Raw genomic sequence first — 27,950 nt, 5'->3', positions numbered from 1 at the left:
GTGTTCCCTTTATTTTTTTGAGCAGTGTATATATATATGCAGCAGTACGGTAGGCCACGGCTGTACCTACCTCTGTGTCGTCAGTGCACTCGTCGTCCATAAGTATAAGTAATACTTTACTATCCATCCATCTACATTGTATACCTGCGGTGTTTTTTTTTCTTCCTTCATACTAGTTTAGCAGTCTGCTGACAGTGTCCACCAGGTCCGTTATACAGTATATTATATATATATATAAGCAGCAGTACGGTAGGCCACGGCTGTACCTACCTCTGTGTCGTCACTCGTCGTCCATAAGTATAAGTAATACTATACTATCCATCCATCTACATTGTATACCTGTGGTGTGTTTTTTTTCTTTCTTCATACTAGTTTAGCAGTCTGCTGACAGTGTCCACCAGGTCCGTTATACAGTATATTATATATATATAAGCAGCAGTACGGTAGGCCACGGCTGTACCTACCTCTGTGTCGTCATTCGTCGTCCATAAGTATAAGTAATACTATACTATCCATCCATCTACATTGTATACCTGTGGTGTTTTTTTTTCTTTCTTCATACTAGTTTAGCAGTCTGCTGACAGTGTCCACCAGGTCCGTTATACAGTATATTATATATATATAAGCAGCAGTACGGTAGGCCACGGCTGTACCTACCTCTGTGTCGTCACTCGTCGTCCATAAGTATAAGCAATACTATACTATCCATCCATCTACATTGTATACCTGTGGTGTTTTTTTTTTTCTTTCTTCATACTAGTTTAGCAGTCTGCTGACAGTGTCCACCAGGTCCATTATACAGTATATTATATATATATAAGCAGCAGTACGGTAGGCCATGGCTGTACCTACCTCTGTGTCGTCACTCGTCGTCCATAAGTATAAGTAATACTATACTATCCATCCATCTACATTGTATACCTGTGGTGTTTTTTTTTTTCTTTCTTCATACTAGTTTAGCAGTCTGCTGACAGTGTCCACCAGGTCCGTTATACAGTATATTATATATATATAAGCAGCAGTACGGTAGGCCATGGCTGTACCTACCTCTGTGTCGTCAGTGCACTCGTCGTCCATAAGTATAAGTAACACTATACTATCCATCCATCTACATTGTATACCTGTGGTGTTTTTTTTTTCTTTCTTCATACTAGTTTAGCAGTCTGCTGACAGTGTCCACCAGGTCCGTTATACAGTATATTATATATATATAAGCAGCAGTACGGTAGGCCATGGCTGTACCTACCTCTGTGTCGTCAGTGCACTCGTCGTCCATAAGTATAAGTAATACTATACTATCCATCCATCTACATTGTATACCTGTGGTGTTTTTTTTTTCTTTCTTCATACTAGTTTAGCAGTCTGCTGACAGTGTCCACCAGGTCCGTTATACAGTATATTATATATATATAAGCAGCAGTACGGTAGGCCACGGCTGTACCTACCTCTGTGTCGTCAGTGCACTCGTCGTCCATAAGTATAAGTAATACTATACTATCCATCCATCTACATTGTATACCTGTGGTGTTTTTTTTTTCTTTCTTCATACTAGTTTAGCAGTCTGCTGACAGTGTCCACCAGGTCCGTTATACAGTATATTATACACTGCTCAAAAAAATAAAGGGAACACTAAAATAACACATCCTAGATCTGAATGAATGAAATATTCTTATTAAATACTTTGTTCTTTACATAGTTGAATGTGCTGACAACAAAATCACACAAAAATTATCAATGGAAATCAAATTTATTAACCCATGGAGGTCTGGATTTGGAGTCACCCTCAAAATTAAAGTGGAAAAACACACTACAGGCTGATCCAACTTTGATGTAATGTCCTTAAAACAAGTCAAAATGAGGCTCAGTAGTGTGTGTGGCCTCCACGTGCCTGAATGACCTCCCTACAATGCCTGGGCATGCTCCTGATAAGGTGGTGGATGGTCTCCTGAGGGATCTTCTCCCAGACCTGTACTAAAGCATCCGCCAACTCCTGGACAATCTGTGGTGCAACGTTGCGTTAGTGGATGGAGCGAGACATGATGTCCCAGATGTGCTCAATTGGATTCAGGTCTGGGGAACGGGTGGGCCAGTCCATAGCATCAATGCCTTCGTCTTGCAGGAACTGCTAACACACTCCAGCCACATGAGGTCTAGCATTATCTTGCATTAGGAGGAACCCAGGGCCAACCGCACCAGCATATGGTCTCACAAGGGGTCTGAGGATCTCATCTCAGTACCTAATGGCAGTCAGGCTACCCCTGGCGAGCACATGGAGGGCTGTGCGGCCCCCCAAAGAAATGCCACCCCACACCATTACTGACCCACTGCCAAACCGGTCATGCTGGAGGATGTTGCAGGCAGCAGAACGTTCTCCTTGGCGTCTCCAGACTCTGTCACGTCTGTCACATGTGCTCAGTGAGAACCTGCTTTCATCTGTGAAGAGCACAGGGCTCCAGTGGCGAATTTGCCAATCTTGGTGTTCTCTGGCAAATGCCAAACGTCCTGCACGGTGTTGGGCTGTAAGCACAACCCCCACCTGTGGACGTCGGGCCCTCATACCACCCTCATGGAGTCTGTTTCTGATCGTTTGAGTAGACACATGCACATTTGTGGCTTGCTTGAGGTCATTTTGCAGGGATCTGGCAGTGCCCCTCCTGTTCCTCCTTGCACAAAGGCGGAGGTAGCGGTCCTGCTGCTGGGTTGTTGCCCTCCTACGGCCTCCTCCACGTCTCCTGATGTACTGGCCTGTCTCCTGGTAGCGCCTCCATGCTCTGGACACTACGCTGACAGACACAGCAAACCTTCTTGCCACAACTTGCATTGATGTGCCATCCTGGATGAGCTGCACTACCTGAGCCACTTGTGCGGGTTGTAGGGAGGTCATACAGGCACGTGGAGGCCACACACACTACTGAGCCTCATTTTGACTTGTTTTAAGGACATTACATCAAAGTTGGATCAGCCTGTAGTGTGTTTTTCCACTTTCATTTTGAGGGTGACTCCAAATCCAGACCTCCATGGGTTAATAAAATTTTTTCCATTGATAATTTTTGTGTGATTTTGTTGTCAGCACATTCAACTATGTAAAGAACAAAGTATTTAATAAGAATATTTCATTCATTCAGATCTAAGATGTGTTATTTTAGTGTTCCCTTTATTTTTTTGAGCAGTGTATATATATATGCAGCAGTACGGTAGGCCACGGCTGTACCTACCTCTGTGTCGTCAGTGCACTCGTCGTCCATAAGTATAAGTAATACTTTACTATCCATCCATCTACATTGTATACCTGCGGTGTTTTTTTTTCTTCCTTCATACTAGTTTAGCAGTCTGCTGACAGTGTCCACCAGGTCCGTTATACAGTATATTATATATATATAAGCAGCAGTACGGTAGGCCACGGCTGTACCTACCTCTGTGTCGTCACTCGTCGTCCATAAGTATAAGTAATACTATACTATCCATCCATCTACATTGTATACCTGTGGTGTGTTTTTTTTCTTTCTTCATACTAGTTTAGCAGTCTGCTGACAGTGTCCACCAGGTCCGTTATACAGTATATTATATATATATAAGCAGCAGTACGGTAGGCCACGGCTGTACCTACCTCTGTGTCGTCATTCGTCGTCCATAAGTATAAGTAATACTATACTATCCATCCATCTACATTGTATACCTGTGGTGTTTTTTTTTCTTTCTTCATACTAGTTTAGCAGTCTGCTGACAGTGTCCACCAGGTCCGTTATACAGTATATTATATATATATAAGCAGCAGTACGGTAGGCCACGGCTGTACCTACCTCTGTGTCGTCACTCGTCGTCCATAAGTATAAGCAATACTATACTATCCATCCATCTACATTGTATACCTGTGGTGTTTTTTTTTTTCTTTCTTCATACTAGTTTAGCAGTCTGCTGACAGTGTCCACCAGGTCCATTATACAGTATATTATATATATATAAGCAGCAGTACGGTAGGCCATGGCTGTACCTACCTCTGTGTCGTCACTCGTCGTCCATAAGTATAAGTAATACTATACTATCCATCCATCTACATTGTATACCTGTGGTGTTTTTTTTTTTCTTTCTTCATACTAGTTTAGCAGTCTGCTGACAGTGTCCACCAGGTCCGTTATACAGTATATTACATATATATATAAGCAGCAGTACGGTAGGCCACGGCTGTACCTACCTCTGTGTCGTCACTCGTCGTCCATAAGTATAAGTAATACTATACTATCCATCCATCTACATTGTATACCTGTAGTGTTTTTTTTTCTTTCTTCATACTAGTTTAGCAGTCTGCTGACAGTGTCCACCAGGTCCGTTATACAGTATATTATATATATATAAGCAGCAGTACGGTAGGCCACGGCTGTACCTACCTCTGTGTCGTCAGTGCACTCGTCGTCCATAAGTATAAGTAATACTATATGTGACAACACAGCCGGCGCGTTGTATCACACAGTGGTAAAAGACACGCAGCTACTTCCCTAGCCCTGGTCTGACCCATGGACTACACTAATTGTTGATCTGTATTTGGCTATGTAGTAGGCAATATTGTATTATATTGTATGATGTTATTGTTACAAGGGTACAGTTATGTTTTCGATGTATATATATGAATGTATTGGTTATTGGGTTATAGTTTGTCAAATAATGTCCCCCCATATGACTGCGCAGATAACCTGTGTGTTTGCTGTTGTGTAGATACAGCCAGTCTCAGATGTCAGGCCATACACCCCCCTCATTCTTCCCCACACAATGGATTCCAGGCCACACAATCAGATTAAGTAAGGTTACTTTAGTTAACATCTATTGTGGCCTAGGAGACATGCCTGGACATGTGAAAATAGGTTTGCTCTGAAACTGTCTGGGGGTGTCGCCTTATTGTAGGAAAGACAAAGGTTTGATAATAGCAAAGAGGGGCGTGAGAGAGATCTGGAAGAGAAGGAGAGAGGGTGGCAGGAGACTGACTAAGAAGTAATGTTCTGTCAGGAGCTCCAGGAGGGATTGTCGTGTAGAATTGGATCACAGAAGTGTGCTGAGCTGTTTATAACCCATTCTGTTCAATAAACCACTGTTGGTTTTCATCTACCACCGTGACTGAGTGATTTGGAACCCGGTATCCTCACATTTGGCGGCAGCAGTGGGATCACTCAAGACACCAGCAGAAAGGTATAAACCACAGCAGGCAATGGATTCCGCCCCGCTATGCTACCGTTACAGCAAGAAGGATCAACTACAGGACCTCTGTCGAGCAAGACGGATTGAGTTTAATACAGTGGATACCAAGGAATCCCTAATTGGAAAACTGGCTCAATGGGACGTTGAGCACCCTTGTAATAAGGAGGAAGAGGAGGATATGGTCGAGACCTCAGCGGAGGAGACCAGTAATGGAACCAGGGCAGTGGAGCTTGTGGTTGGAAGTTTGTCAGCATATCGGCAGGCTGAGAAGCCGGATCTTTTATTTATAGTTTCCAAAATGCAGTACATTTGGGAGTACTGGAATGAAGCTCAGTGGGAAATCAGCAGGTGGAGAGTATCCAGCATACAGGACAAGTTGTGTCATCTGGGGAATGCGTTCATGCACTGCAGAAGTGAAGCAGCCACATGGAATCTGCTGGGGGAGCCAGAGTTTGAGGAATTCAGGGAGGAAGTGATCGCCACAGTGGCCCAAATGACACAAAGTATACAATATACAGAGACGGAAGAGCAAGTGCAGAGTAAATTGCCTTCCCGGACAGAGCCAGAAGAAGTGGCATTGGATCGGGGGCCCCTGGATACCCCAGCATGGCGAGGCCAGTGTTACAGGGTGGATGTGGAAAGGCACCACCTGCAACAGCTTCTCCCATACCCAAGGGAAGAAGTTGCCCAGTGGTCTATACGGAAGGAAGCACACGAAGTGAAGACAGCAGTGAGCACAATCCAGGCACCCCAGGAGGAACTGCACTACAACTTCCCTTTTGCTGAGATGGAGGATGAGGACTTGGTGAGAGAGTGTCAAGAACTGTCTGTCCAGTATGTTACACTGGAAAAGGATGACCTTGACCAGGTGGATGCAAGGAAGCGCTGTCTGCAACCCGTTCTCTTCTCCCTGGGGGAATGTCACAGTGAAACACTCAGTGACCGGCCTGAGCTGTGTTACAACTGGCCATTTGCAGGCTTGGAGGATATAGAAACCATCCCAGAGTGCCAGCGAGACATTGAGGAGTGCCAGCGAGACATTGAGGAAGAAGTTGCCACAATCACCCGACCACCACTTCAGCAACAGAGCCTCCAAGGGAATCCTTCAGGTGAGCACCAACCAGTCCTGGCTACTGAACCATTTACAATGTTGTGTTTGGGGGAGGCTACTGAAAATGAGAAGGAAGTGGGGTCTGTCATCCAAACACCCCAGGAGAAGATGCACTATGCCTTCCCATTGGCAGAGGTGGAAGAGGAGATCTCTGCGAGGGCAGCAGTAGGTGGTAATGTCCCAACTATAAGCATGGCTAGTGCAGACAGTGTCTTACTTCAGGCTGATCAGCATATTCGGCTGAGGGAGGCCTATTGTGAAGCTATGTTCATTGCTGCCCCAGTTATTTTATCAGAAAAGGATGTTCAGGAAGGGCCCAGTGTATCTCCAGCAATTGTATCTCTCCCAGAAGATTCTGGAGGTCTGTTCTCATTCAGTGAACTTGATGGTAAGGAGCTGCAGTCTGAATGCCAGAATCTTCCCTGTGACTCAGAGAAAATCCAGGGATCAGACCTGGTGAAAATAGCATCAGCTCAGGAACTGGAAGGGAACATGTTGCTCTACTCTAGGGCACCTGAATGTGTTTTGGACTGGCATTGTGTGCAAGGTGAAATGACTGACTCTAACCAGGACAATGGTGGTCAGCCAGTACATGTAGCAGTGAATGGAGAAGGTAATGCCACTGTCCCGGTGAACCTACATCCATGTTCCAGTACAACGATGGTCGAGTTGGTGGATACACACAAGGAAGCTGAGCAGATTGTACTCCAGGCCAAAGCATACAAGACTCAGAGTAGGATCCCACAAGTTACCCAGCTAGCCAGGCTGGAGGAAGCATTTACCCAGGATAGCACAGAAGAAACTTCTGGCATGAAGGAATCCCCATTGTGCCCTGACAATTACCATACCCGTGGTTCATGTTTGGGGGAGGGAAGCCACTGTCCTGATGCACCAGAGGTGATGGAAGTGGGGTTCCCAGGGAATACATTGTTGGGGAGGGAGAGTGAGGGCCCCAGAGATCAGATTTTCTTTATGGAGGTAAAACAGTATAGAGAGTCATGTGAGGTCTGCCAACGCCTCGGGGGACCCCCACGCCGGGTTCCCCTACAACCCATGCCTGTCATAAGTGAGCCATTTAAGAGAGTGGCCATGGACATTGTGGGGCCTTTTAAGAAACCGAGCCGAACAGGAAAGAGATACATACTGACTGTAGTTGATTACGCGACTAGATACCCTGAGGCAGTGGCACTGGCATCCATAGATGCTGAACATATCGCCCAGGCTCTTATGGATATTTTTAGTCGCGTAGGATTTCCCCAAGAAGTAGTTACTGATCAGGGTACGCAATTTCAAGGGGAATTGCTGCAGACAGTATGGGACAACTTTGGGGTCCATCCCTTACGCACCACCCCTTATCACCCCCAGACTAATGGTCTCTGTGAGAGATTCAATTCGACCCTAAAGCAGTTGCTGCGGGCATTTGCTGAATCGGAGGGGGGAGACTGGGAGAAGTCCTTGCAACAGCTATTATTCGCGTACCGCGAAGTGCCGCAGGATTCAACCGGATTTTCTCCTTTTGAGTTACTATATGCCCGAAGGGTAAGGGGACCACTTGACCTAGTCAGGGAAAGCTGGGAAGGGTCATTTCAGGAACCTGAGGTTCCCATCTTGGAATATGTAGTCCAAATGAAGGAGAAACTGCACAGGCTGATGCAGCTTGGGCATGACCACACCCTGGGCGCGCAGGAAAGACAGTGCCGGTACTATAACCAACGAGCGCAGGACAGGGAACTAGAGGTTGGACAGAAAGTGATGGTGCTAGTACCTGCCCGAAAGCATAAGTTACAGGCGACCTGGGCAGGGCCTTATACTGTAGTGGATCGGCAGGGACGGGTAGATTACATTATTGCCCTAGACCAAACAGGGAAGCGGGTGGGTACCTACCACATAAATAGGTTAAAGAAATATGTCACCAGGGAGATAGGGGCGGTGGCAATCTGTTGCCCACCTATGGATGACCCAGAGACCGACCCCATCCCTGACATTCTAGCAGCCACCAAGAGGGACCTAGGAGTGGAGGCAGTGCCCATAGGCTCGCAATTAACCGAAACCCAGGCCCTACAGATGAGGGAGGTATTGGAGGTAGAGAGGCCACAATTCACAAGCAGGCCAGGGCGCACTCATGTAGTGGCCCATCATGTCAATACCGGGGAGGCTCGGCCCACTAGGCAACCCGCTTATCGGGTGAACCCCAGGGTGATTGATATGATCAAAAGGGAGGTCGATGAAATGCTGGCGCTTGGTGTTATTGTACCGTCCCATAGTCCCTGGGCCGCCAGCGTAGTCCTAGTGCCCAAGAAAGATGGCAGTACCCGCTTCTGCGTGGACTATAGGAGGCTGAACGAGGTGACAGTGACAGACGCATACCCCATGCCCCGGGTAGATGAGTTGTTAGACAGGTTGGGAATGGCACGCTATGTATCCTCTCTGGATCTTAGCAAAGGATACTGGCAGATACCCCTTACCAGGGAGGCACAGGAGAGGTCTGCATTCAGCACCCCATTTGGGCTCTTTGAATTTACTGCCATGCCCTTTGGGATGAAGAATGCCCCAGCCACCTTTCAGCGTACCATAGATCACCTACTGACAGGGTGTCAGGACTTTGTCCAGGCATACCTTGATGACATAGCCATTTTTAGTCAGACATGGGAGGAGCATCTGCAGTATGTGACCCAGGTGTTGGCACGGATCAACAAGGCAGGGTTAACAATCAAACCTGACAAATGTCAGATGGGGATGGCAGAGGTATTGTACCTCGGGCATAGGGTTGGCGGAGGCCATATTCGTCCAGAGCCAGCTAAAATTGAGGCCATCCTGAAATGGCCTCGGCCCACTAACCAAAAACAGGTACGTGCCTTCCTTGGAACAGCAGGGTACTACCGTAAATTTGTGCCCCAGTACAGCACCATTGCCAAACCCCTGACTGACCTAACGACAAAAAAGTACACCCGACAAATTGACTGGAGCCCAGAGTGTGAGCAGGCTTTTTCCCAGCTGAAGGACATTTTGTCCCAATCCCCAGTGTTAGCAGCCCCCGACTTCCGCCGGCGGTTCATTGTGCAAACAGATGCCTCGGGTTGTGGAATAGGAGCTGTGTTGAGCCAAGTAGGGGAGGATGGTTGTGAACACCCAGTTGCCTTTCTCTCCCGAAAACTTCTGGACCGTGAGATAGCCTATGCCACTATTGAAAAGGAGTGCCTGGCCATAGTCTGGGCACTCAAGAAATTGCAGGCATATGTGTACGGGCGCGAGTTCTCAGTGGTAACAGACCACAGTCCCCTTAGTTGGTTACAGCGCACTGCCGGAGACAATGGACGACTGCTGAGATGGAGCTTAGCCCTACAACTATACAATTTCTCTATCTCTCACAAAAAGGGCAGAGATCACGGGAACGCAGATGGCCTGTCCCGTCAGCAGGAACCAGACCAAGCGCCGAGCAAGCCCAGGAAATCCCTCGCTACAAATACCCAGGGTACAGGAGAATACCATTACTCTCAGCAAGCTTAAGCCACCCAGGACACCGGGCTTGGAAGTAGAGGGAGGAAATGTGACAACATAGCCGGCGCGTTGTGTCACACAGTGGTAAAAGACACGCAGCTACTTCCCTAGCCCTGGTCTGACCCATGGACTACACTAATTGTTGATCTGTATTTGGCTATGTAGTAGGCAATATTGTATTATATTGTATGATGTTATTGTTACAAGGGTACAGTTATGTTTTCGATGTATATATATGAATGTATTGGTTATTGGGTTATAGTTTGTCAAATAATGTCCCCCCATATGACTGCACAGATAACCTGTGTGTTTGCTGTTGTGTAGATACAGCCAGTCTCAGATGTCAGGCCATACACCCCCCTCATTCTTCCCCACACAATGGATTCCAGGCCACACAATCAGATTAAGTAAGGTTACTTTAGTTAACATCTATTGTGGCCTAGGGGACATGCCTGGACATGTGAAAATAGGTTTGCTCTGAAACTGTCTGGGGGTGTCGCCTTATTGTAGGAAAGACAAAGGTTTGATAATAGCAAAGAGGGGCGTGAGAGAGATCTGGAAGAGAAGGAGAGAGGGTGGCAGGAGACTGACTAAGAAGTAATGTTCTGTCAGGAGCTCCAGGAGGGATTGTCGTGTAGAATTGGATCACAGAAGTGTGCTGAGCTGTTTATAACCCATTCTGTTCAATAAACCACTGTTGGTTTTCATCTACCACCGTGACTGAGTGATTTGGAACCCGGTATCCTCACACTATACTATCCATCCATCTACATTGTATACCTGTGGTGTTTTTTTTTTCTTTCTTCATACTAGTTTAGCAGTCTGCTGACAGTGTCCACCAGGTCCGTTATACAGTATATTATATATATATAAGCAGCAGTACGGTAGGCCACGGCTGTACCTACCTCTGTGTCGTCACTCGTCGTCCATAAGTATAAGTAATACTATACTATCCATCCATCTACATTGTATACCTGTGGTGGATTTTAGTTGTGCGCAAAATATGGAGAACAAAAATGTGGAGGTTAAAAAAATAGGGAAAGATCAAGATCCACTTCCACCTCGTGCTGAATCTGCTGCCACTAGTCATGGCCGAGACGATGAAATGCCATCAACGTCGTCTGCCAAGGCCGATGCCCAATGTCATAGACAGAGCATGTAAAATCCAAAACACAAAAGATCAGTAAAATGACCCAAAAATCAAAATTAAAAGCGTCTGAGGAGAAGCGTAAACTTGCCAATATGCCATTTACGACACGGAGTGGCAAGGAACGGCTGAGGCCCTGGCCTATGTTCATGGCTAGTGGTTCAGCTTCACATGAGGATGGAAGCACTCATCCTCTCGCTAGAAAAAAGAAAAGACTTGCGGAAAAAGCACAGCAAAGAACTATGCGTTCTTCGAAATCACAAATCCCAAAGGAGAGTCCAATTGTGTCGGTTGCGATGCCTGACCTTCCCAACACTGGACGGGAAGAGCTTGCACCTTCCACCATTTGCACGCCCCCTGCAAGTGTTGAAAGGAGCACCCGCAGTCCAGTTCCTGATAGTAAAATTGAAGATGTCAGTGTTGAAGTACACCAAGATGAGGATATGGGTGTTGCTGGCGCTGGGGAGGAAATTGAGAAGGAGGATTCTGATGGTGAGGTGGTTTGTTTAAGTCAGGCACCCGGGGAGACACCTGTTGTCCGTGGGAGGAATATGGCCATTGACATGCCTGGTGAAAAAACCCCAAAAAATCAGCTCTTCAGTGTGGAAGTATTTCAACAGAAATGCGGACAACAGGTGTCAAGCCGTGTGTTGCCTTTGTCAAGCTGTAATAAGTAGGGGTAAGGACGTTAACCACCTCGGAACATCCTCCCTTATACGTCACCTGCAGCGCATTCATAATAAGTCAGTGACAAGTTCAAAAACTTTGGGTGACAGCGGAAGCAGTCCACTGACCAGTAAATACCTTCCTCTTGTAACCAAGCTCGCGCAAACCACACCACCAACTCCCTCAGTGTCAATTTCCTCCTTACCCAGGAAAGCCAATAGTCCTGCAGGCCATGTCACTGGCAAGTCTGACGAGTCCTCTCCTGCCTGGGATTCCTCCGATGCATCCTTGAGTGTAATGCCTACTGCTGCTGGCGCTGCTGTTGTTGCTGCTGGGAGTCGATCGTCATCCCAGAGGGGAAGTCGGAAGACCACTTGTACTACTTCCAGTAAGCAATTGACTGTCCAACAGTCCTTTGCGAGGAAGATGAAATATCACAGCAGTCATCCTGTTGCAAAGCGGATAACTGAGGCCTTGACAACTATGTTGGTGTTAGACGTGCGTCCGGTATCCGCCGTTAGTTCACAGGGAACTAGACAATTTCTTGAGGTAGTGTGCCCCCGTTACCAAATACCATCTAGGTTCCACTTCTCTAGGCAGGCGATACCGAGAATGTACACGGACGTCAGAAAAAGACTCACCAGTGTCCTAAAAAATGCAGTTGTACCCAATGTCCACTTAACCACGGACATGTGGACAAGTGGAGCAGGGCAGACTCAGGACTACATGACTGTGACAGCCCACTGGGTAGATGTATTGCCTCCCGCTGCAAGAACAGCAGCGGCGGCACCAGTAGCAGCATCTCGCAAACGCCAACTCGTTCCTAGGCAGGCTACGCTTTGTATCACCGCTTTCCAGAATACGCACACAGCTGAAAACCTCTTACGGCAACTGAGGAAGCTCATCGCAGAATGGCTTACCCCAATTGGACTCTCCTGGGGATTTGTGGCATCGGACAACGCCAGCAATATTGTGCGTGCATTACATCTGGGCAAATTCCAGCACGTCCCATGTTTTGCACATACCTTGAATTTGGTGGTGCAGAATTATTTAAAAAACGACAGGGGTGTGCAAGAGATGCTGTCGGTGGCCAGACGAATTGCGGGCCACTTTTGGCGTACAGGCACCGCGTACAGAAGACTGGAGCACCACCAAAAAAACCTGAACCTGCCCTGCCATCATCTGAAGCAAGAGGTGGTAACGAGGTGGAATTCAACCCTCTATATGCTTCAGAGGATGGAGGAGCAGCAAAAGGCCATTCAAGCCTATACATCTGGCCACGATATAGGCAAAGGAGGTGGAATGCACCTGTCTCAAGCGCAGTGGAGAATGATTTCAACGTTGTGCAAGGTTCTGCTGCCCTTTGAACTTGCCACACGTGAAGTCAGTTCAGACACTGCCAGCCTGAGTCAGGTCATTCCCCTCATCAGGCTTTTGCAGAAGAAGCTGGAGGCATTGAAGGAGGAGCTAAAACAGAGCGATTCCGCTAGGCATGTGGGACTTGTGGATGGAGCCCTTCATTCGCTTAACCAGGATTCACGTGTGGTCAATCTGTTGAAATCAGAGTATACATTTTGGCCATCGTGCTCGATCCTAGATTTAAAACCTACGTTGGATCTCTCTTTCCGGCAGACACAAGTCTGCAGGGGTTCAAAGAACTGCTGGTGAGAAAATTGTCAAGTCAAGCGGAACGCGACATGTCAACATCTCCTCCTTCACATTCTCCCGCAACTGGGGGTGCGAGGAAAAGGCTACGAATTCCGAGCCCACCCGCTGGCGGTGATGCAGGGCAGTCTGGAGCGACTGCTGATGCTGACATCTGGTCCGGACTGAAGGACCTGGCAACGATTACTGACATGTCGTCTACTGTCACTGCATATGATTCTCTCACCATTGAAAGAATGGTGGAGGATTATATGAGTGACCGCATCCAAGTAGGCACGTCAGACAGTCCGTACGTATACTGGCAGGGAAAAGAGGCAATTTGGAGGCCCTTGCACAAACTGGCTTTATTCTAACTAAGTTGCCCTCCCTCCAGTGTGTACTCCGAAAGAGTGTTTAGTGCCGCCGCTCACCTTGTCAGCAATCGGCGTACGAGGTTACTTCCAGAAAATGTGGAGAAGATGATGTTCATTAAAATGAATTATAATCAATTCCTCCATGGAGACATTCACCAGCAGCAATTGCCTCCAGAAAGTACACGGGGATCTGAGATGGTGGATTCCAGTGGGGACGAATTAATAATCTGTGAGGAGGGGGATGTACACAGTGAAAGGGGTGATGAATCGGACGATGATGATGAGGTGGACATCTTGCCTCTGTAGAGCCAGTTTGTGCAAGGAGAGATTGATTGCTTCTTTTTTGGTGGGGGCCCAAACCAACCAGTCATTTCAGTCACAGTCGTGTGGCAGACCCTGTGGCTGAAATGATGGGTTCGTTAAAGTGTGCATGTCCTGTTTATACAACATAAGGGTGGGCACCTCTTTTTTCTTTCATTTTTCTTTGCGTCATGTGCTGTTTGGGGAGTATTTTTTGGAAGGGCCATCCTGCGTGACACTGCAGTGCCACTCCTAGATGTGCCAGGTGTTTGTGTCGGCCACTAGGGTCGCTTAGCTTACTCACACAGCTACCTCATTGCGCCTCTTTTTTTTCTTCTTTGCGTCATGTGCTGTTTGGGGAGTATTTTTTGGAAGGGCCATCCTGCGTGACACTGCAGTGCCACTCCTAGATGGGCCAGGTGTTTGTGTCGAGCACTAGGGTCGCTTAGCTTACTCACAAAGCTACCTCATTGCGCCTCTTTTTTTTCTTCTTTGCGTCATGTGCTATTTGGGGAGTATTTTTTGGAAGGGCCATCCTGCCTGACACTGCAGTGCCACTCCTAGATGGGCCAGGTGTTTGTGTCGGCCACTAGGTGTTAAGAACCACAGGTAGTGGTTCATTTCTATTTTATGTTTATTTAGTTGTCTTGCATGCCAGGATTTCCCATTGCTCTGTTTTAGATTACTCTTGTCTGCTGCCGCTGGTGAGTCTGTGCAATTGCAGCTTGTTCCCATGTGTTCAGCCTCATCTGGCTGCTAATTGCATCTTGTCAGCTTGGAGTCCTGCAATAGGCCAGCTGCACTGGATTATTAATTAGGCCTCTCTGTTATATGCTGGCTGATTGCAGTTCGCAGATGCTGGTGATATTTCTGGGTTTTCAGTCTGCTTGAGTTCTGAGCTTGGTTCCTGCTAGTTCCTGAGCTTCCTGAATGCTGAATCTGTTTGCTGAAAGTGTTTCCAGTCCTGCTGTATCCGGTCGTTCCTGTTCTCAGTTGTCCTGTACTCGGAAGTCGTCATCTGTTCCTGGAGTCCTGACTGAGCACCTTTGAACATCCAGTGGTGTTCGTGAGTCACGGCGTAGCCGTGTGTTGCGGCTTGGGCCGCTTAATTATTTATCTTTTATTATTTGTGTTCCGGAGCTTTTGCGGAGGATTCCGCTCCCACAGATCCACTCTGGTATCCAGCGGTGCTGGGTAGGAGTACGGACTAGTGGATTTTGGTTGTCCTTTTCCCTGGCGGGTTACCGCACATACCTCAGGTTTAGTCAGTTAGCTTGTAGCCCCTGGCCTGGTTGTTTAGTCAGAGGGCCCCTTGTTATCACCCTGTCTCGGATTTCCCTTTGTCTCCCATTAAGACCTGAGGGGGCATCGGAGTTGGGCAGACATAATCCGCCCTTCAAACGCGGCTGCCATGGGCTCAAGCAACCATAGTCTCGCAGGGGATTTCTGACCACACGGGCGAGACAACGGAGTTAGGGCGCCAGGGGCTATTCCCTTTCCATTCCCCTTTCCCAGCATTACGTCCTGGTGCTCTGGACTCGCTTCATGACATCTCCCTTGTTCTGAGCACCAGGAACCTAACATTATCACCAGCCATACCACAAAAAAGAAATAAAACTTTTTTTTTCTTTTTTGGCCCAGTCCAGTGTCTAGTCTAGAATCCAGTCCGGTGTTTTGAATCCAGTCCGGTGTTTTGAATCCAGTCCGGTGTGTTTAGAATCCAGTCCGGTGTGTTTAGAATCCAGTCCGGTGTTTAGAATCCAGTCCGGTGTTTAGAATCCAGTCCGGTGTTTAGAATCCAGTCCGGTGTTTAAAAAAAAAAAAAAAAGTCTTGTTTTGTTTAGCAAAATTTAGTCTTGCCTTGCCTTGTCTTGCCTTGCCTTGTCTTGCCTTGTCTTGTCTTGTCTCGTCTAGTTTTAAATCCTCCTATGTCTACTATGCAAGCCCTGCAGGCATCTCTCGCAGCTCTGAACTCTGTATTCAGTGCTTTGAGACCAGAGCGACTAGAAGTTTTGCAGCAATCCCTAAAGCAACTGCAAAACCTTCTGACTAAAATCTTGCTCATTTTGCCAGAAGTCGTTGAGAGTACATCTATCTCTAAAGAGACTCTTGCTCACAGTATGGTGACAAGAGAATCCTCTGGTCTAATTGAAGAGAAAAGGTTTAAAAGTTTTCTGCGGCCCAGGCTCTCAGAAGAGGAGCGTCTGCGTCGCAGAAACTTAAACTTATGCCTATATTGTGGGGGTTTAGGCCATTATCTGCAGACCTGTGAGTTGCGCAAGCCAAAGTGTGGTGACGAGTCTTGCCCTCTGGCCAAGTTGAGTCATGATACAAGACCTACTCCTGTCTCTACTGTGGCAGAGGCACTTGTCACACAACCCACACAAAAAAGCTCTCTGTCCTATAATTGGGGTCCTTGGGCAAGGGAGCCCCATTATAGATTCAGGAATCAAAAGAGAATGTTTCTCTCCTCTCGAGGTTCCTGTGGAAGCGGAGTTGCAAGTCCCTGGAGTGATGCCTGATGCCCAGGTTCCTGGAGTGGTGCCTGATGCCCAGGTTCCTGGAGTGGTGCCTGATGCCCAGGTTCCTGGAGTGGTGCCTGATGCCCAGGTTCCTGGAGTGGTGCCTGATGCCCAGGTTCCTGGAGTGGTGCCCGATGCCCAGGGTCCTGGAGTGGTGCCCGTAGCCCAGGGTCCTGGAGTGGTGCCCGTAGCCCAGGGTCCTGGAGTGGTGCCCGTAGCCCAGGGTCCTGGAGTGGTGCCCGTAGCCCAGGGTCCTGGAGTGGTGCCCGTAGCCCAGGGTCCTGGAGCGGTGCCCGTAGCCCAGGGTCCTGGAGCGGTGCCCGATGCCCAGAGTGCTGGAGCGGTGCCCGATGCCCAGAGTGCTGGAGCGGTGCCCGATGCCCAGAGTGCTGGAGCGGTGCCCGATGCCCAGAGTGCTGGAGCGGTGCCCGATGCCCAGAGTGCTGGAGCGGTGCCCGATGCCCAGAGTGCTGGAGCGGTGCCCGATGCCCAGAGTGCTGGAGCGGTGCCCGATGCCCAGAGTGCTGGAGCGGTACCCGATGCCCAGAGTGCTGGAGCGGTACCTGATGCCCTAGCTTATAGAGGGACATCAAATATTATAGTTCAGGTGTCCATATCGGAAGGGGTCTCAGAAGCTGTTACCCCAGGTATGGACTTGAAAAGCGCAACCCTAGAAAGGGTCTCTAAAACCATAGTTCTTGAGGGGAACTCGAGAAGCAAAACCCCAGAAGGGATCTTTGAAGTAATATCCCCAAGTGGGGTCTCGAGAGACGCAGCCCCAAAGAAGGGTCTAGAAGTCGCTTCCCCAGGAAAGAACTTAAGAAGCATAGCACTAGTGGAGGATCTGAACGTTATTGCTTCAGCAAAAGTCCCGGAAGTCATAGTCCCGGGAGAACTTTCGATAATTATCGACTCAGAGAGGGAGGCCGATGGCCCGATCCCAGTCAGGGAGGCCAACGGCCCGGTCCCAGTAAAAGAATCCGAGGTGCTGGCCCCAGCGGGGTTCTCGGAGGCCACTGCCCCAGCGGGGTTCTCGGAGGCCACTGCCCCAGCAGGGTTCCCGGACGCCACTGTCCCAGCGGGGTTCTCGGAGGCCACTGTCCCAGCGGGGTTCCCGGAGGCCACTGTCCCAGCGGGGTTCCCGGAGGCCACTGTCCCAGCGGGGTTCCCGGAGGCCACTGCCCCAGCGGGGTTCCCGGAGGCCACTGCCCCAGCGGGGTTCCCGGAGGCCACTGCCCCAGCGGGGTCCCCGGAGGCCACTGCCCCGGGTGGGGTTCAGAAAGTCACTGCCCCGGGTGGGGTTCAGAAAGTCACTGCCCCGGGTGGGGTTCAGAAAGTCTCAGCCCCGGGTGGGGTTCAGAGAGTCTCAGCCTCGAGTAAGGTCAATAGTGACCAGGTCCTAGCAAAGCACTCCAGTCAGTCAGATGAGAAGGAAACAGATCCTGACTCTGATATCTCAACATCCATAACCTTTGATGGGGACTTCACCCAATTTCTGGTGCTTTTCAAACACTATTACACTATTATGTTGTCTAGACCATTTCTGGGCATCACTTCAGAAAACCTTGGGCTCTATCTGATTTATTCTTTTAGAGGAGAGCCTTCTGAGTGGGCAACCAGCCTAATGAAAGCTGAAGATCCCATTCTTCAGGATCCCCTAGCATTCTGTGATGCAATTGTTAAAAGATACGGTTCCAAAGAAATTGGTTCAGGTTCCTCTAAGTCACCCGTCTTGTCTGCTGAGAGTCCACCAAATACTGTAAACTCTGCACAAGAGTCCCAGCCCGATGTTTTGACTGCAGGATGTGCTTTTTTGACTTCTTCTTCTTCTAATAATAGTACTTTACCAGAAAGTTCAGCTCCCAAGGGTAAGAAACCTGTCTCTGATTTGAACGCAGCCTTGCTGGGTGGTACCATCAGTTCAGACAATGTTTGGGGAATTACCTTGGTCAGACCTAAAGAGCTTTGTAAAAAGAAGAAGAAGAAGAAAAAGAAATAATCTTTTGACTCTTGCCTTGATTTAAAAAAAAAAAAAAAGAGATTTTTTTTTTCTCCTTGTCTTGTGTCCTGTGGCCACCGTTAGGGGGAGGGCACTGTTACAAGTTGTTGCTACAGCTTGTTTTTGTTTTCTTGTCTGTTAGACCAGTGTGTCAGGTTTTTTTTTTTTTTTGTATCCCTTGTTCTGGATAGTCTGAATTTTGGGGTCTTTTGACCCCTCCTCAAGGGGGGGGTAATGTTATGAGCCACGGCTGTGGCTCATTCCTGTTTTGCATTTTTGTTATGTATTTTATGTTATACTTCTGTTTATGTTCCCCGTGGGTGTCATGGGGTGCTCGGAGCTCACCCTTAAGGAGGGGATACTGTTATGAACCACAGGTAGTGGTTCATTTCTATTTTATGTTTATTTAGTTGTCTTGCATGCCAGGATTTCCCATTGCTCTGTTTTAGATTACTCTTGTCTGCTGCCGCTGGTGAGTCTGTGCAATTGCAGCTTGTTCCCATGTGTTCAGCCTCATCTGGCTGCTAATTGCATCTTGTCAGCTTGGAGTCCTGCAATAGGCCAGCTGCACTGGATTATTAATTAGGCCTCTCTGTTATATGCTGGCTGATTGCAGTTCGCAGATGCTGGTGATATTTCTGGGTTTTCAGTCTGCTTGAGTTCTGAGCTTGGTTCCTGCTAGTTCCTGAGCTTCCTGAATGCTGAATCTGTTTGCTGAAAGTGTTTCCAGTCCTGCTGTATCCGGTCGTTCCTGTTCTCAGTTGTCCTGTACTCGGAAGTCGTCATCTGTTCCTGGAGTCCTGACTGAGCACCTTTGAACATCCAGTGGTGTTCGTGAGTCACGGCGTAGCCGTGTGTTGCGGCTTGGGCCGCTTAATTATTTATCTTTTATTATTTGTGTTCCGGAGCTTTTGCGGAGGATTCCGCTCCCACAGATCCACTCTGGTATCCAGCGGTGCTGGGTAGGAGTACGGACTAGTGGATTTTGGTTGTCCTTTTCCCTGGCGGGTTACCGCACATACCTCAGGTTTAGTCAGTTAGCTTGTAGCCCCTGGCCTGGTTGTTTAGTCAGAGGGCCCCTTGTTATCACCCTGTCTCGGATTTCCCTTTGTCTCCCATTAAGACCTGAGGGGGCATCGGAGTTGGGCAGACATAATCCGCCCTTCAAACGCGGCTGCCATGGGCTCAAGCAACCATAGTCTCGCAGGGGATTTCTGACCACACGGGCGAGACAACGGAGTTAGGGCGCCAGGGGCTATTCCCTTTCCATTCCCCTTTCCCAGCATTACGTCCTGGTGCTCTGGACTCGCTTCATAACATCTCCCTTGTTCTGAGCACCAGGAACCTAACACTAGGGTCGCTTAGCTTAGCCATCCAGCGACCTCGGTGCAAATTTTAGGACTAAAAATAATATTGTGAGGTGTTCAGAATAGACTGAAAATGAGTGTAAATTATGGTTATTGAGGTTAATAATAATATGGGATAAAAATGACCCCCAAATTCAATGATTTAAGCTGTTTTTTAGGGTTTTTTGAAAAAAACACCCGAATCCAAAACACACCCGAATCCGACAAAAAAAATTCGGTGAAGTTTTGGCAAAACGCGTTCGAACCCAAAACATGGCGGCGGAACCGAACCCAAAACCAAAATACAAAACCCGAAAAATGTCCGGTGCACATCACTACTGTCTTTAAAGTTAAGCTAAGAACAGGCTGCCTGAAGTAGCCCCCTGTTAAGTGACCTGCTACTGCAGGCACCAACTATAAACTGAGCTCACTGGCATGGAGGGAGGGTTATAGAGGAGGCGGCGCTGTGCATCTTGGGAACAGTCTAAAGCTTTCAGCCTGTTGGTGCCCTGGATCAAGATCCTACTCTACACCCCGATGTTATTCCTTGTGGAGCCCAGTGTACCCCGCAGCAGAAATATCTCCAATGGCCCATTTGTAGCCGCTTGTGGATGTTAACTAATGGTACTGTCCCAGTAGGTGCGAGATTTTGTTTTTATCCAATACTATGCTATCCCCAAGGTCATAAGTCATATATTAGAATAGTAATGCAAAAAGTCTGCCGTCGATTCGAACTAAGCTGCTCTTATCTTTGTCCAGTCACTAACCTTCGACCAGTGTGCTATGCTATGCCAGGACTCTGGAGGAATATGCCAGCACAGGCCTGATATGAGCAGTTGCCATTATGACATCACAGCATGACCTCACACACCCCACCAGACCGGCTAAGACTGGTAATTTCTGGTTTGAGGCCCTTGTTGTCTTTTACATACTGACCTAAGGGAAATGTGATTTCACTTATTATTTAAAACTATTACATTAGATCAGAATATTTTTATTACTAGCGTTTGCCCACAGTTTTGCTCGCCCAGGGGAATCTAATATTGTGATGTATATTTAATATTGTACACATGGGGCCTGATTCAGGTTGGATCGCAACTGCAATAAGCAATCCAAGCACAAAAAGTGCTAAGAGGATGCGGGCTCATGCGCAGGGCCTGTCCTGCACATGCGCCCGCATTTTCTGTGGTGCCATGCAGAAGGTACGATTGCCTCTGCCTGTCAATCAGGCAGAGACGGTCGCAGGGTGGGGGGCGGCAACGCTCCATTTCCATGGCAGAGAAGGAGCGTTGGGGGGACGAGACTTCAAAAGGGGGGCGGCAACGGAGAAACAGGGGCCGTGGTCGGGGCGGCTGCAGGAGGCTACCCCATTTCTTACGATTGTGCTGAAATGGCAGCATGACCGCAATTGCAGTGTGGTCAAGAAGGGTGGGGGGGTGGGGGGGGGTGCGTGCTGGGCGGCCTTGCCCTGCGATGCGCGGCCCCCAGCATACGATCCAAAGGATTGCAAATTCTGCTACTTAGTGGAATTTGCAATCCCTTCTGAATTAGGCCCATTGATCACAAAATGTATTTGTAAACAATATTTGAAGTTTTTCTTCAGGGACTAACAGAATAGATGCTTGGGGCTACTAACACGTGGGTAAGCCACGTAAAGCTTCCCATGGGTCAGTGGCGTCACAACGGGGTGCGGCCCACACCCGAGTTGCTCCTCTTCAGTGACAGGAGCCAGGTGTTGCACTATGACATTACGTGCAGAACCCAGCTCCTGTCACTGTGCAGGAGTCAGCACCGCGCACACACTAGTCCCCAGGTGCAGCCTGCAACCCCCGGGACACCCGGAGCGACAAAATGGAGATTGGGGCCATGAGACCATGCCCCTACCTGTGAGACCACGCCCCCTTTTTTGCCATTGCGCACTGCATTACCATCTCCCTCTCCTCCTCGCTGGGTGTCACCAGTGACAGTGACGCCTCTGCCATGCTTGTAGCAGCTGGTCCTAAGAGCCTGCAGAGTCCTAAGATCTACGCCTGCAGCCCTGAGTGTTTGCCCCTGTGACTTGTTGATTATCATAGCGAAGCAGATGCTTACAGGAAACTGCAGGGGCTTAGATTGAAAAGAAGAAAATTGATGGGTATAACCGTATAAGGGGTATACATGGTATAAACACAGTCTCGCCTGCACCACATCCCGTTAGAATCTCTACCTCAATTAAGTTCCTCTGCAGAGCAGTCACTTTATGTCATACTTGCCTGCGGGGGTAATTCAGACTGGATCGCTGCGGCGACAGCGATCGCAGTCTGAATTACTTTGTGGAGTGCACACGTGCAGCGGCCACACTGCGCGTGCGCACCCCGTGAGCCCAGTGAGATGCTATCAGCATCTCACTGGTTGCGATCACCTCTGCCTGATTGACAGGCAGAGGCAGTCGCGGGGCGGGAGGGGGCATGCCAACGGCATTAGGACACCGTTGGGGGGGGGGGGGGGGGGGCGCCGACCGGACAACGGAGACGTGTCCAGACCGTTGAGGGGACGGGCCGCGGTGGATGCATGATGTCACACGCAGCCGCTACGACCCAGGATGTGGCGGGTAGCTCCCTGCCAGAGCGCAGGAGCTGCGCAGGCAGGGAGCTACTCGCCAGGTACAAAAACATTGCCGCCGTGCAATGCTTTTATACCTGTGCAGGGTGGGCAAGGCCTGACATGCGGGTCGTCACCCCGCATGACAGAGTAACTGAACGTAGATGTGCTAAATTTGAATTAACCCCTACCCTCCCTCATTCTGCAGGAGACTCCCTGAAATAACAGCAATCTCCCTGACTCCCTGAATACTCCAGCAATCTCCCTGATTGCACCTTAACCCCATTATGCAGCTGTTACATTCTTGGAGGAAAAAAATAAATCACGGATACATACTGTACATTCAGATGGGAATATCAATGCCATTTCCTTGCATTGGTTATAAGGCACAATGATCCCTATGGCTATTTACATTTTAAATAAAGTTTCTCGTGGCCACTTACAGTATATCATACCTCCCAACTGTCCCGATCTTCGCGGGACAGTCCCGTTTCTTTGGGACTGTCCCGCTGTCCCACCCACGGGCCACAGTGTCCCGCGGTGAGGGTGGGCATTTGGGAGGCTATTGTCAGTCACTGCTCCGCCTAGCAGAGAAGCGGTGAATAGACACACAGCGTCTATTCACTAGAGACAGAGGTACAGGGGGCATGCCAGCAGCTAATAGACCGCTGGCCATGCCCCCAAAGTGATGAAAACCGGGGCGTGGCTTGCGATCATGGCACTCCATGAAGCCACACCCCCTTTTCTATAGGGCACGCCCACTTTTTGGGCAGGCACCAAAGTGTCCCTCTTCCACATCTCCCAATGTTGGGAGGTATGGTATATGGAACCTCTTGTAAAGCACAATACACGAACAAGATCTGCAAAATATATGTGTCTTTTATTCAACAAGTAGATCTTACTAACTTTGGGGCTCATTTACATTTGGATGTAAGACCATACTTACCTACTCTCCCGGATTCTGCGGGAGACACCCGGTTTTCGGGTAGTCCCCCGCAGCCCCCGGAAGAGTGGGCACCCCTCCCGCATTCTGCCCACTTCCTAGTGAAGTGGGCAGAATAGGGAGAATAACACCGTAAAATCACGGACCCGGCGGGGGGCGGAGCCTAATGACGCGATCAGATGCTAATCGCGTCATTTTAGCCCCGCCCCTAGCCAAATTTCATCCAATTACCGTCTTTTCCCGGTGGGTGGGCGGGGCCTGTTGATGTAATCAGCTTGGCTCCTCCCTCATCACCGCCCACCTGCTTCTCCTCTCCGGTCATCTCCCGGAGAGGAGATTTAAAATATCGGCAAGTATGTGTAAGACATTATTATGACACGCCTCTCAGATGTAGCAGTACACGTCCGCACTGATAGGTGTTACTTTCACATCTCCCTGAAATGCTTTTTCAAAAGTGGGCAAGTATGGGTATAAATGGAAAGGCCTGTGAGACAGTGCTGTAATCTCTGCCTGATCTGCTGCACTTGTGCTGTGATGTTGCCCTATTTGCAAATGTTCTGAGGAATCAAAATGTTGACTCTGACTAGTATGAATTTTGGTCAGTAGACATTTGATACAGTTCGGTGAGTGCCCTCTCCCCCATCTAATGGAATAAGATGGAAATCACTAAAAACTGCTTTGGCGCATTTGTTACACTGTATATGCACAGACGCTGCTGTGGTTGAGATGCACGGCATCAGAGGTGTCTTGGAACAGTGAGGGTGTTCCTGTATAGTGATTGGGAGGTGGCTATTAATGCGCACAGAGATGGTCTGTCTCATCAGCCTGTTATAGGAGTTTTGCAGGTGTGTCGCTAAAGTGATTGCATACACAGACACTTCATCATTCACATACATTTTGATCCTGGACTACTGAGGATGACGGCCACCCTTTCTGAAGACGGGAATGTGTTCACATTTGTTTTATTTCATTTTTGGAGTTTTTCTATGTTCTGTGTATGTTTTTGTTTCAATAATTGATTTGTTGGAGATCTAATTGGACATTTAAGTGCTGAGATTTTTCTATTTTTCAAACACCTGCCTACACACATACAGTATATAAATATATACAGCACTGGTTACACCCCCATGTCAGTAGCCACACACCCGCAGTGTTGGTCACAATTCGTGTGGTAGCACGCAATAGGCCATTCTGAAATTCCTTCTCCTGGCCCATGAGGACCTTAATTTGGCACTGCCTGCACCACCCCTTCCCGGCTTAGGGAGCGCCGCATCTGAGCCCTCTGGTCTGGGTCTCTCAGGCTGCAGAAGTCCCTCTGCGGTAGCAGCCCCCCTCTGCTGCACAAGCTGCCGTGTGATGCATTTTGGGGGCTGTTGACCATCTCAGGATGGCAAACAGTTTCACGTTCAAGCTCTGAAAAGAAAGTATTTTCGGAGTTTGATGAATGTCACAATTTCTACATCCCCCGGGCAGTGTAGAAATTGTGGCATGTAAAGGCTAATGAATAACATTTAATATGCCCCATAGTCTGCTTTACTTGCTTCTTAGCAAAACTGCTAGGTGATATAGTTTTCTGATCTGTTATCTGGGAGCACCACCAATCCAGTGCTTTGATCCATACCTCCCAACTTTTAAATATGTGGCGTCAGGACGCTCATGCGGCATAGCCGCGCGCGACCCGGAAATGGGGTGTGACCTCAGGTAAAGTAGGCATGGTCGCGTCCCAGTGGGCGTGGCTTCGTAGCACTGACCCATGGTCCGGCATTTTGGGGGCGTGCCAAGCCTTCCGGAGCATCTGTGCAGCCCCTTGCGCACTGAATAGATTCCATGCGCAGGGAGGGACAGCGGGACAGTATCAGAATAGCGGGACTGTCCCGCTGGATTTACAAACAAAATAACTGAAATATACACTTTCACCAACATATTAGTTTGTCGACATTCTAAATACTATGACAATAAAAGATGTAAAACTTACCACCACTATGTATCGCGGTCTGTACTGTATCGTGCCAAATAGTCCTAAAATTACAACAATTATGTGAAGAAAGTTTGCAAGGATTGGTGCCCACTGGTATCCAAGAAAGTCGAATATTTGCCTTTCCAACGCTGCCAACTGCAAATGAAACATAAAAATGATTAATTCCTAAAATAAAATAAAATGGGGAAGATTACACTTAACATAACATGACTTATTTATATGAGTGCAGCATTGACTGCGGGCTGTAACACACAACTGCAAATAAGATGTTTGCTAGAATTTCTTAAACATGAATCTGATTTTTTTATGGGTTATAGCACATTTGTACATATTGTAATATATTAAATAAGTTCCATTGTCATGTTAAATAACATCCATGATGACACTGAAACCACAAGCATTATTTGACCTCAGTTGTTAACACTGACGGCTACAATATATGTGCTGGCTGCATGTCCCCAAGGATCGGCAGCACTGTGTCTATCACAGCCGCCGCTGCACCCAGGACGCAGCATTCAGCTCCACTGTCCATCAAAGCCTAGCCAATGGGAGTCTGGGGGCAGGCTTTGAAGGAGAATGATGCCTAATGCTGAGTCCTGGGTGTGCATGGCAACTGTTACCGTACATACAGCGCTACCGTCCCGGGATAAAACAAGCCAGCACATATATTGCATACAGTACATCTTAACATGTATATTTATATGTGTTACGCCCCCACACACAATATGTAGTTGCTGCTGCAGCCGGGATGCGGTCGCATGATCGGCGGTTGGGATCCCAGCGGTCAGGATGCCGACTGGGATCCCAAATACTGGCAATGCCGACACACAGGGACTATTCCCACTTGTGGGTGTCCACGGCACCCATAGAGTTGGAATAGGACCTGTGGCGAGTGCAGCGAGATACCGAGCCTGCTGCGTGGGGAGCATTGAGAGCCCGCAAGGGGCTCTGTTGCGCCCTCCCCTGCCCCGGCATTCTGGCGGATGGGATCCCAACCGCACAGGCCACTGCTTATTAATAAAAAAAAAATCTCCTAAAGTGTTAATCATTAATTTCTTAATTAAGTAGTCAGTAAGTAGTCAGTAAGGGGACTCTGTGGCTGTTCATCTTAGCACAATGGGGGATATCCAATTACCGGTGAATTAACATCGGGTCCGTAAAATGCCCATTTTTCAGACTTTTTTCCGATGTTTAACCAAATTTTTTTTTTGCAGGCTCTCTAATATGGATCACCTGTAAAAAAAAAAAAAAAAAAAAAAGGCTTACCTCCCGAAAACACACAGGCTGAGTGAAACTTGGGTGTTTTCGGTAGAGACAGACCCGTTTTCGCATGAAAACGGGGCTGTTTTCGGGGATTTCCTCGATAACCGCGTCAACCTGAGTGTCCCTTGCCCACCGCAGCAGCAGCAGGCTGGGACAGCTGGGAGGTCGCCTCGGCCCAGGAACCAGCACTTTGCGCTTGACCCCGGCGGGGAAGCTGGGGCTGCACCATCACCTGAAACCCCATCTTCCCCACCCCCGGTCACATGAGGAGTGGTCATGTGACCGGAGGGAGCCAGAACTGCAGCACTGCCCCGGGAGCTGTCAGGACTGGAGCTGGCACCCGATGCAGCATCAGGTAATCCCCGATAAGCCGCCGCTCATGCCGTCTTATCGGGGCTAAGTGATAGCCCCCGGCGGGACAATTAGCCCCCGTAAATTACCAGGGCTAATTGTATATACCCCTATGTATTTTGAAATTGACAATTACATTACAGTCTGATTGGTAACCAACCCATGTAAGCTTTAGCTTCCCCATCACGTAACTTTAAAACTGGTACATTAGGGCAAAAACAGGCACATGGCACATGCGGGTCATAATACGGCACGACATAGCATGTAGGTAATTTGCTGTGCTGGCAAATGTCCTTCATTGAGTTCAGAAGACCATTTCGCCAATGAATGGTTTGTATGCTATGGTGGTAACTATATGCCATTGTGTCCCTCGCAGATAATGAACAATATAATAGAAATGAGCATATTTTCCCTGCATTCTAGCATTCTCTCTCCAAATCATACTATTCACTAGAGAGTTTTTAAAATAAAAATATAGCATTAGTCAGCAGCATGAAAGTCACCAGACGATAATATAGGGACAATATACATGTTAATTACCCTCTGTAACGCTAATGTATCATTTGCTAAGTCTCATTGCTTTACTTATAATGAGCTGCTTAATCATACTTGCCTACCCTTCCTCATTCTGCAGGAGACTCCCTGAAATAACAGCATTCTTGGGGGGGGGGGGGGGGAATAAATCACAGATACAGTATATGGGGGGTCATTCCAAGTTGATCGTAGCTGTGTTAAATTTAGCACAGCTACGATCATGAACTCAGACATGCGGGGAGACGCCCAGCACAGGGCTAGTCCGCCACGCATGTCAATGCCACCCCCCTCCCCCCCCGCAGAAGTGCAAAGGCATCGCACAGCGGTGATGCCTTCGCACTTCAAGAGTAGCTCCCGGCCAAAGCAGCTTTAGCGTGCTGGCCGGGAGCTACTCATCGCTCCCCGGCCCGCAGTGGCTGCGTGTGATGTCACGCAGCCGCTGCAGGCCACTCCCCGCACAGTCCGGCCACGCCTGCGCTGGCCGGACCGCACCCGCCAAACGCTGCC

At 48.6% G+C, this 27,950-nt stretch overlaps 1 protein-coding gene across 1 annotated transcript in view; it reads right to left on the bottom strand.

Moving 5' to 3' along the window:
- NKAIN3 (sodium/potassium transporting ATPase interacting 3) overlaps nucleotides 1-27,950 on the bottom strand; it is a 1,038,088-nt gene that overhangs the window by 554,524 nt on the left and 455,614 nt on the right. Inside the window, exon 2 of the mRNA XM_063923781.1 lies at nucleotides 25,293-25,430. Within this exon, the coding sequence (XP_063779851.1) occupies nucleotides 25,293-25,430 (138 nt within the window). The remainder of the gene's footprint in view (nucleotides 1-25,292; nucleotides 25,431-27,950) is intronic.

The sequence above is a fragment of the Pseudophryne corroboree genome, chromosome 5 (genome assembly GCF_028390025.1).
Source record: "Pseudophryne corroboree isolate aPseCor3 chromosome 5, aPseCor3.hap2, whole genome shotgun sequence".
Classification (NCBI taxonomy): Eukaryota; Metazoa; Chordata; class Amphibia; order Anura; family Myobatrachidae; genus Pseudophryne; species Pseudophryne corroboree.
Note: the sequence above shows the minus strand (reverse complement) of the source record. Positions and strands in the feature narration are given on the sequence as shown.